The sequence below is a fragment of the Cebidichthys violaceus genome, unplaced genomic scaffold (assembly GCF_023349555.1).
Source record: "Cebidichthys violaceus isolate CVI_PGR_0920_01 unplaced genomic scaffold, fCebVio1.0.p SCAF_61, whole genome shotgun sequence".
NCBI classification, from domain to species: Eukaryota; Metazoa; Chordata; class Actinopteri; order Perciformes; family Stichaeidae; genus Cebidichthys; species Cebidichthys violaceus.
In genome coordinates, this window is record NW_027176828.1 from 971847 (window position 1) to 982627 (window position 10781).

The 10781-nt window shown below is 41.2% G+C and overlaps 2 protein-coding genes across 2 annotated transcripts; one reads left to right on the plus strand and one right to left on the minus strand.

Moving 5' to 3' along the window:
* Positions 1–894: 894 nt before the first annotated feature.
* On the minus strand, positions 895–2116 carry LOC137890068 (trace amine-associated receptor 13c-like). The gene is made up of 2 exons (XM_068734165.1): positions 1905–2116; positions 895–1711 (listed from the first exon to the last, which is right to left on the minus strand). The coding sequence occupies exons 1-2, from the start codon at positions 2114–2116 to the stop codon at positions 895–897; spliced, it is 1029 nt and encodes a 342-aa protein (XP_068590266.1).
* Positions 2117–7481: 5365 nt separating this feature from the next.
* On the plus strand, positions 7482–8715 carry LOC137890106 (trace amine-associated receptor 13c-like). Its single transcript, XM_068734205.1, has 2 exons — positions 7482–7693; positions 7899–8715. The coding sequence occupies exons 1-2, from the start codon at positions 7482–7484 to the stop codon at positions 8713–8715; spliced, it is 1029 nt and encodes a 342-aa protein (XP_068590306.1).
* The last annotated feature ends 2066 nt before the right edge of the window (positions 8716–10781 follow it).

The window sequence follows — 10781 nt, forward strand, 5'->3', positions numbered from 1 at the left end:
AAAACTTGATACATTATTTTCATCCAGATTAATTGTCCCTCTTTTGAAAAATGTTTCTTTCAAGGAGTAAAGCAGATTTCTCTACCTACCAATTGTACAGTAACATTAAGACCTGTCATACCTGTCATACCAATTAACAGTTTAACCAAACATATTACACTCATCCTTTTACACAACATACCTGCAAGTCATCCTGATAAAGGTAATCAATAATACATTTTTTTATAGGTCATTCCATGTGGTAATATCATCCTTCTGCACAGCGTTGACAAGTAGTCTCTGGTGGTGGCAGCACTTGAGATAATTTAATATACACTTTAGATAAGTAAAATCTGTGAAAGGCCCCTTGAAAAGATGCTGACAGGCTTCCTAAACAGGAAAAAGAGAGTTGCATTACCCCTTCAGGTCTTTAGCTACAGAGTCACACAGTGTAACTAAAGACCTGTTAGGATCCAAAAATGCCAACATCCATGTATTATCCGGACAACTCCACAGAGACAATTAATTTTCCATACAGATATTTTGGCCAGCCCAAGACTTAGACCTGGTCCCATCTTGCTGTGAGGAGATATGTTGGCCACCACAGCACCGTGCAGATATACGTCAACAGCATTTCTATATGTGTCAATGATACTTCAATTGATTTGTTATATGTTGGCCTCAAAGGAGTCAAGTAACAGATTTCCAAGAGTAGCTAAAGTAGTTGTAGTTTTCTAAGTTGTTTCAGTGTTGCATTGAAACAGTACACAATGTAAAGATACATCTTTGATCTGCATGTAACAGTGTTTACATAAAAAGTCACTGTCCCAAGACTTTTACATCTGTTATTCAATTTGTCACCATTTTGACCAAGTACATATTTCTGTCTATTTTCAACCACCATGCAGTGGTTCTCTACAGTATGTTGGTCGCATATGAGCCAGGCTGCAGTATCTTAAGAGTAACAATAAGCTTAATTGATTTTCTAAACCAGGGGTAGAAAAAGGCATAGATCACTGGGTTAAGACAGGAGTTGAAATAGATCAGACATATTATAAAGGTAGCAGTTGAGGCATTGAGCAAGGTGTCCTGGCCTGTGAGTGCAACACAATAATAAGGGCAGAGGCACATTAGAAAGACGACAATAACAACACCAAGAGTCCTGGCTGCTTTCAATTCAGATTTTTTAGCAGTTACACGTACTGAAGACTTGAGAGGAAAAGCTGCAGTATGAGACCGCATGGCACGAGCCTGAGACACAGCCACCACAAATACTCTCATATACAGAACTATGATGACAGTGACAGGACCGATAAAGGACAAAAAAACATCTACAAGTCCAGCAATGTAGTCAATGACAACGACACACTCTCCAAAGCAGGATTTATACCTGCCTGGTTGTTCCAGGTTATCTTTCAGCATTAGAGTCTGAAGAAAAGCAGAACATATCCAAGACAGACAAACACAGATCTTAACTCTTTTTTGTGTGACTTTGTTGGAATAATGTAGAGGATCACAAATAGCCACATATCGGTCAACTGATATGAGCACCATGGTTCCTACTGAGGCAGAGGTAATGATGTATCCTAGATACTGATAAAGCATACACATGATGTCACCGAAGAACCAGCAGCCGTCTATGAGCATAATTTGAAAGCACATGAGGAGGCCCACGAAGAAATCTGAGACAGCCAGAGAGAGGAGAAGGAGGTTGGTGGGTGTGTGAAGCTGCCTGAAGAAAAAAGAGGACAACATGCTTATCATTATTGGTAGCGTCAATTGTCTTATTGAGAGATAAAATCAATGACTTAAACACAAAAATATATTTTTTTTTCGTTCCAGATCTGATATTTTTTGTTCATTTCCATTAACCATTCATTTCTGTACAGCTACCAGTTTTATAAATTGATTAAACATATGAATACTTGAAGTGGGAGATGGAGATGATGACGAGCAGGTTGAGAGTCACAGTGAGCACAGAGATGGAGGACAGTAAAATGTAAGTGAGCATAGATACAGAGTGAGGACCCATGGCCTTCCTGCAGGAGGAGTTGAGGAGTTCTGGAAAGCAAAGTTCGGCTTCTTCAAGGCTTTTCATTCTCAGAAAGAGGAGACAAGATGCTGCTGTGCTCGTCATACAACTGATTAATCTCTTTTCTTCCTCCACATCCCTCCTTGCTCTTTTACTCTGGTGACAACTTTCTATTAGTGGGAGTGACTGAACATCTCCCTTACTAATGAATCTATCTTCATTCAGTTTTTCCTTGTATTTCACCTCCCCCTCCTCTTTTTTTACTTTTTTTTGTAAACAATTACAATTTCCATCATGCTCTGCAACAATGAAAAGCAAGGCACATCACAACATGCCAGAGTTTCCTGTTAAGAACAGTTGTGCCCAGGACAAGAAGAAGGGAGTGTACAGCTTGGTTTCCATTATGCCATGAACCTGGATAAGATAATGAAGTTGTTGTGATTTTCACACTACATGACTCACCAAAACGACATGACATGGCCGTAATCATGCTTAAAGCATGTTCAAATATTAGTTTTAATCACTTATCATGCTAGATATGTGAAATGAGTCTGCAATGCCCTGGACAGCCTCCCGGCTGACATCTTTGAACAGTTCATGCATTGCAATCAAGAACCGTGTGCAAGTGCTGAGCCAACACAGATTCACCTCTTACCTTGGGTTTTTCTTGGGGATCTCCAAAAACTGAAGTGATGTGGTGTGGTGTGACCTAGGCATTAATTGAAAACCAGGTGTCACATGATGCTAAAGTGTGCATTGGTATCAGATGCTGAGGAACATTCACCAAGTGTCTGTGTTTGACAAATTGGGAGTGAGAACAGGTTTGCTCCCTCATTGCCCGTTTGTGTGATTCTCGTGTAACTTGGTTTTGCCAATGACTCTCCTCTCCAAGCTGAGTCTGAAGGCTCTGTTTAACCTTAAAGCCTGCCATCAGTCTTCTTGTGTGGTGCCTTCTGTAATCCTGGCCTCTTGGTCTATGTCCCGAGATGCTTCACCTATGTGAGCCAACAGAACCACATCATCTGCAAAGAGAAGAAAAGCAAGGTCAACAAACTGGACACTCTCTCAACCCAAGCTGGACCTTGAGATGCTATCCTTGAAGATCACAAACACAATTGGTAACAAGAGACAACCCAGGTGAAGCCCAACACCCACTGAAAACATGTTTGACATTGTGCCAAGTTTTGGGAATTATTTTAAAACATTTCACTGATTCTGAAAGTCTCACATCTTCAGGGAGGGATTTGCATAGCTGAGGGGCAATGATTACAAAAGCTCACTTAGGGACTTAGGTACAGCCAGCAGAGCCTTGCCTGTGGATCTGAGGCTGTGCTCTGCTCATTGGCAATTGGGACTGCATGTGGATGGATTTGTTTATTGAGCAAGGTCGATGTAGTTACCGGTGAGAATCTGTTGCCTGAGCATGTGCCACAGGTGATGGTTGGATGAGTGTGACTGGGCTTGCTGGAGGTAGTGCTGTGGCTAAGGTGGAGAAAATTAAGTCGGAATGACACTGGAACTGGTTGCTGGTGGAGCTGTGGAAAATAAGGGAGCATTTAAGGTGGAATGGTTAATGCTGGCCAATGATCCACTGTGGATCCCTATTGTTAGAGTGGTCTGTGCAGCTGAGGTAGCCGGTGTCGAGGTGAGGGGAGAAAGTTGGCAGAGGTGGGTGGAACATGAAATGCAGAAGCAAGAGAACAGGAAATGATGCTGGGATGGAGAGATGAATGTGCATGGGTTTATAGTGAAGTCTGGGAAAAATAAATTTCAAGGTGAGATGTCTTTACTACAGAAGAAGCTTGAAGAGGGTGGGACACAACCTGGCCCTCTAAAAGGGCTGATGTGGATGCCTGCGTCATGATTTCATCGGCATTGTGGCTGATGTGGTGCGGAGAACCTGGAAGTGCTCTGGAGGCTCGGAGTCCGTGAACAGTTTCAAAAGTTTTGCTTTTTAATTGGAAAGGGATGTTGCGCTGAACAATTGCGTTCTTCGGACGAGAGACGGTCCACTTGGAAATGTGGGATATGCGCGCGTAGTTCGATCACCTGGATCTGGGAGAGCGAAATTCGGAATCTCCCCCCGAGACTGTTTGTGTGCGCTGATGACTTCGGTGGATGGATGTCCGGGACTTCAGGATATAGCTGGTCATCTTCAAACTGTTTGTTATTGGAAGGGTAGAGAAAGAGCCTTTGTACAGAGTAAGCGGTTTAGGTTTTGCTTGTCCGTCGCACATCATGTTGAAGCTGAGTCAAAGAGGAAGTCAGTGGGTCAGATGTATTTAATTTGTGCAGAGTAAATGAGATATGCTCGGGGTGTGGTCCTTGTTACCGAAACAAGTTATAAAACTTAATATAATAGTGTGACCAACACACCAGGAAAAGGCAGGAAGAATCCTGACCAGATGCCCAAACCATCTCAGATGGCTCCTTTCGACGTGAAGGAGCAGCAGCTCTACTCCGAGCTCACTCTGGATGTCTGAGCTCCTCATCTTATCTCCAAAGTTGAGCCTTGCCACCTTACAAAGGAAGCTCAACTTGGCGCCATGTATCCGCAAGCTCATTCTTTTAGCCACCTCCCAAAGCTCATGAAATTACGTGAGAAAAATAGACAGACTGGTAAATCGAGAGATCTGCCTTCTGACTCAGCTCCCTCTTAGCTGCAACGATTTGGTACACAACATCAAACCGCCTTTCCATCTCATGCTCCATTTTACCCTCAATCAGGAACAAGACCTCAAAATATTTGAACTCCCTCGCTTGGGGCAATGAACCACTGTAATCCACAGTTTTCCTGCAGAGAACCGTCGTCAGACTTGGAGGTACTGACTTAATTCTCTGGTATTATTATTTAGGCGTGCTGCGATTTTGGTTTTTGCAGGTGCTATGGAATAAAGTACAACTCTGATTATATAGTTGACGTTATTTAGATATTCATCTGTAGACACATTTGGATTTCAGTGAAGTCTTTATGAAAGACTCATTTAACTTACCACCAGGTGGGGATCAGTTTACCTCTCTTCAGGTTCCTCTATCATTGCCCATGTGTTGAAGACCCCCAGCAGAAGTAAAGTGTCCTTCCACATAAGTCCCCTCTCTAGGAGTTTGGTTCCCACCATTTAGGTCACCGGGGTCCAGACCTCTGTATTTTTCACTAAAATAACTTGAATTTGGTACGGCAAACATATTGTACAATGCCAAGATTACCGTGCTTATTTGTTTGTTGTTATTGCTTGATTGTGTATTTGTGTGTATGTGGGTGTTGACATAGTGAAGTTGATGATCTTGTGCTTATCTTTACTCTACTCGGTGGTTATTTGATTAAGCCAGTGGTTCTCTACTGGTCTGGCTGCGGGACCCACCATCACCCCTAATGACAAGGCGCGACCCAAATTTTCAACTTCTCAAATGTATTTAATGAAAAGATAGTGCAGTTTGAACCTGAGCTGAAAATGTCCTCTGCAATCGTAGTAGTAGGGAGCTCTCTTGTGCAGAGAAATTGTTCCTGTCAGTCCCGTCCCACATGTTTCACGTAAACAAGTAAAACTGCTTTGTTTGTTATGTCTGTAGATTCGTCCATTTGTAATGCAAAATGACCACTTGCCTAAATTCGAGCTGTGGTCTGTTGTTTGATGTCATCCAACATGTCTTCAATTTGCCTACTCATAGTGTCATTTGACAGAGGTATAGTTTAAAGTTCATCCGCTGCGGATTGATCCAACACGTCCATGTCCACGGCTGCAGGTCAGTAAGACACTTTTGTGATGTCCTCAGGCCTTGAAGTCGTCTTCGAAAATACTCAACAGGTTTATCTTTGACAGAAGGGTGTTTTGTTTCCAAATGCCGCTTCAGTTTTGACGGCTTCATGCTTTCTTGTTCCAGAACCTCGCTGCACAAAACAGACTGATGTTTTTGCCCTCTTTTGTCCTCAATGTAAGAAAATCCATATCTCATGTAATTGGTGTCATACTTGCATTTTGCTCAATTAGCATATAAAAACAAATGTTGTGGGTGTTCTTCTATACCAGAGGTAGCCAACACGGTGCCCATGGGCACCTGGTCGCCCGCAGGGACCATATGAGTCGCCCGCAAGGCATGTTCTGAAAATAGCACTAGTCACCATGGAGCTCCGTCTAAATATTTTAGTTGCTGTTCTTTTTTAATCAAAAACGCTTACATTAATGTCAATTTTAAAATGAGAATATTTATTGTCATAGGAAAGTAAGGGAGAGACAGCCAGGACGAGGCCGCCGCACCGCACTAAGTTTTCAGGTTCCGAATGGCGGTTGCTTTCCGTTGGCGGCGGACGCGCGGCCCCAGCCACCCCCGCCGCGAGTGCACCCCGTCGTCAGGTCCGTCAGTTCTCGGAACAGGCCGCGGGGCAACAACTCGTGGGAGGTAGGGGTAGAGGCGAGGCAACGCAGTCATTTGTCATTTAAAACATTTGTTTAAACTGTATTCAAGGTGTCTGCTGCCGTTCTTTGGTGTGCCCGTCATCATACATTTATGTAGTAATAACACTTTGAATGTGATCAGATGGGTTTTTATTTGTGTTGAACAGCATAATTATAATATGCAGTACCTGCTCTTCCCATTACATCTCCATCACCTTCTCTCTTTCTTTTTCTCTCAGTCTCCTCATCTTGTTGCCCTTGTTTCATGTCTTCCTTCCCCAAAGTAGGCCGAAAATGAAAGGTGACCAGGCTTCTGCATTAATTTCCCCTCAGCTCTGGAAGTTCCAGCTTGAAGACCTGAGACTTGCAGAATTAGTGAAATGTATTATTGTTATTGTATAATTTTTTTATAACCAAAGTGAAATCTGTGTACATATTCTTGGCACAAAGTCAAACACATTTTCAGTGGATGCTGGCCATCAGGGTTGTCCCATGTTACCAATTTTTGTTTGTGATTTTCGCATTGCAGACTTATTCCACATATCTAGCATTCTAAATATCTGGACCTGTCAGTTAGCTACAACCAATGAAAGTGGAATACACAGGTTAAAGAGAAACCTGGCAAAGGAGTCGCCTGTGACAAAAGGTACTTTGTATTTCTTGCTTTTGCAACACGGACAAAAGTTGTCGTGAACCTCGGGTGTTGGATGTCTTAGTGAATAAACAGAACACATAACACCTTGACTGATCCACAATGTCAAGATCTGTTTAAAATAGGCTAATAAGTGAACATGTGTTCAAGCATGACTACGGCCATGTCACGTTGTTCTATTAATTTGTGTAGTGTGAAAACTACAACAACTTCTTTATCTTATCCAGGTTCATGGCATAATAGTAACCAGAAGCTGTAATCTCCCTTCATCTTGTCCTGGTCACAAGAGAAGGGGGAGGTGAAATACAGGGAAAAGACCAATGAAGATAGATGAAACAGTAAGTCACTCCCACTAAGAGAAAGTTCACGCTAAAGTAAATGAGCAAAGAGGGATGTGAAGGAAGAAAAGAGATTAATCAGTTGTATGACGAGCACAGCAGCATCTTGTCTCCTCTTTCTGACAATGAAAAGCCTTGAAGAAGCCGAACTTTGCTTTCCAGAACTCCTCAACTCCTCCTGCAGGAAGGCCATGCGTCCTCACTCTGTATCTATGCTAACTTACATTTTACTGTCCTCCATCTCTCTGCTCACTGTGACTCTCAACCTGCTCGTCATCATCTCCATCTCCCACTTCAAGTATTCATATGTTTAATCAATTTATAAAACTGGTAGCTGTACAGAAATGAATGGTTAATGTAAATTAACAAAAAATATCAGATCTGGAAAGAAAAAAAAATATGTTTTTGTGTTTCAGTCATTGATTTTATCTCAATTGTCAATTGTCAATAAGACAATTGACGCTACCAATAATGATAAGCATGTTGTTCTCTTATTTCTTCAGGCAGCTCCACACACCCACCAACCTCCTCCTCCTCTCTCTGGCTGTCTCAGATTTCTTCGTGGGCCTCCTCATGTGCTTTCAAATTGTGCTCATAGATGGCTGCTGGTTCTTCGGTGACATCATGTGTATGCTTTATCAGTATCTAGGATACATCATTACCTCTGCCTCTGTAGGAACCATGGTGCTCATATCAGTTGACCGATATGTGGCTATTTGTGATTCTCTACATTATTTCAACAAAGTCACACAAAAAAGAGTTAATATCTGTGTTTGTCTGTGTTGGATATGTTCTGTATTCCTTCACAGTCTGCTGCTGAAAGATAACCTGGAACAACCAGGCAGCTATAATTCCTGCTTTGGAGAGTGCGTCTTTCACATTACCTACATTGCTGGACGTGCAGATCTTTTTTTATCCTTTATCGGTCCTGTCACTGTCATCATAGTTCTGTATATGAGAGTATTTGTGGTGGCTGTGTTTCAGGCTCGTGCCATGCGGTCTCATACTGCAGCTTTCTCTGTCAAGTCTTCAGTACGTGTAACTGCTAAAAAATCTGAATTGAAAGCAGCCAGGACTCTTGGTGTTGTTATTGTCGTCTTTCTAGTGTGCCTCTGCCCATATTATTGTGTTTCACTCACAGGCCAGGACACCTTGCTCAATGCCTCATCTGCTGCCTTTGTAATATGTCTGTTCTCTTTCAACTCCTGTCTTAACCCTGTGATCTATGCCTTTTTTTACCCCTGGTTTAGAAAATCCATCAGGCTCATTGTTACTCTTAAGATACTGCAGCCTGGCTCATATGCGACCAACATACTCTAGAGAAACACTGCATGGTGGTTGAAATAGACAGAAAAATGTACTTGGTCATGGTGGTGAGTATTTAGTAACAGATGTAAAAGTCTTGTTACAATGACCTTTGTATGAACACTACTACATGCAGATCATATATGTGTCTCTACATTGTGTAGTGTTTCAATGCAACACTCAAATCTACTACTACTCTATAAAATGTGCTGCCTTATTTGTTATATGTTTCCTGTAAGGCACACAAATAACAAATAAGTTGAAGGATCTTTGGACTAATATGATATACTAAATATTGTTTTCTTTTCTTGGATCCAACAGGTCTTTAGTTATACTGCGTAACTTTAATGCATCTCTCTCTTTCCTGTTTAGAAAAAGGAGTCTGTCAGCATCCTGTCAAGGGTCCTTTCACAGGTTTTACAAATGGTCTTCACAAATGTTTTAATTGGTCGACTTTTATATTGATTATTTCTTTCAGGTAGTTGTGAAACTGTGTTCAGCACCTGTACTTACTTTCCCTCAGTTTGGTTAGCCCATACAGTGAGAGGTGGAATAAAATCTGTTCTCTCTTACGCAAGTTTACAAAATCACTCCAATGTACCTTGACTCTGAAAATAACTTGTATAACTCTATACAATATAACTTACAATAATTTATCATTTTTGATCCGCCGCTTTTTGAGGACAACCAAAATCAAAACATTGAGCCATAACCACTCTGTATTCTTTTGTGGATCCCAAACACAGAAATTAACTAAATATAGAACCCGGACATGTGAATGGACAGAGACAGTATGCAGCAGACACATCAGTTCAATATTAAAGTTAACAAGATGACTCAGCCAAACTTAGAACAATGTAAAGATTGAAGTGGCTGACTTGCAGACATGTAATGTAAAGGTACAAGTGTAATTGTGTTTGGTTGGTTTCACTGTTAACTATGACAGGTCGTCATGTGAGTATATAATCTGCAGGTAATAAGAAAACTGCTTTAAAGGCTTGAAAGACACATTTTTCAATGAAGGACACCTCAGTTAATCCTGAAGAAAATAAGCTTAAGAAGATTTGGATTCAGATGGTGGCCTGCAGTGTTTTCTTGTGAACAAACAATAGTAATGTTTACTTAAAATGCAAGTTTTTAAATCCTGACAACTTCAGAAATCAGGAGAGAACAAAAAAATACTGATTGCTTTGAAGTCTTATGCATATTCTATGAATGGAGACTAGCATTCTGATAGTGTGATTTAAATGTCCACTGGAGAGAATGTTATACAACACTATTTCTCACAAACAGCCTGCCGCCTTCTCCCCTACCCTCTGTCACAGAAACACAAAAAAATATTAAAGATATGGGTTGAATCAAAAAGTTTTTTATTCAGTACAAATTGAGGCAAAGTAATCCAAAATCACAAGGCTAAGGCAGAGTCAAGAAATACAAAAGTAAGGTCTAATACCAATGTGAAATAAACAAGAAAAAACTCTGGAACACTTGACTAGGAAATACTAAGACAAATGGGCAACAGAGAAGATGAGCACGTATACAGCGCAAGCATTAGCATTACGCCACAGGGACCTGTTGCCTATATACATACGGCAATAGTTTAACCCTTTCTTGTATAACATCGTTGCTTGTTTATGATCGATTGTCGGGTAATAATTTCTATCTGTTTACAAATCATATGATGGTGGAAACACAGTAAATGGTGACTCTGACTTAGGGTAGAATGGAGGTATAAAATAATGTACAATGCTGTTGTGATGTTAGTTGACTCCGGACAACTCGGTTTACTTGTATACTTTGTGATGCAAATAAATCAGCGTGAACTGAAGAAAATCCAATCTCTCTTGTGTTCTGTGGGTGTTTGTTACTGAGTTCCTAATAGGGAGATGCTGTGGTGTCTCACCACGAGTCAGATAGATAACCGTTACTGAGACAGCCGTTCCATATTTGTAAGGATTACAGCTATGGGAACCAAAGAGCACAACTCAGAGACAGAAATCAGGCTTAGATTTCTTTAATTGGTAAAGGCAAGGTCAGTCAAAAAGGCAAACAAATCCAATAAGGGACAGGTAAAAATCCAA

Coding starts and splice junctions, on each gene's coding strand:
- LOC137890068 (XM_068734165.1), bottom strand. CDS start 2,116: ATGACGAGCACAGCAGCATCTTGTCTCCTCTTTCTGAGAATGAAAAGC. Junction 1,712..1,904: donor ATCTCCATCTCCCACTTCAA/GTATTCATATGT, acceptor TTTTTTCTTCAG/GCAGCTTCACACACCCACCA.
- LOC137890106 (XM_068734205.1), top strand. CDS start 7,482: ATGACGAGCACAGCAGCATCTTGTCTCCTCTTTCTGACAATGAAAAGC. Junction 7,694..7,898: donor ATCTCCATCTCCCACTTCAA/GTATTCATATGT, acceptor TTATTTCTTCAG/GCAGCTCCACACACCCACCA.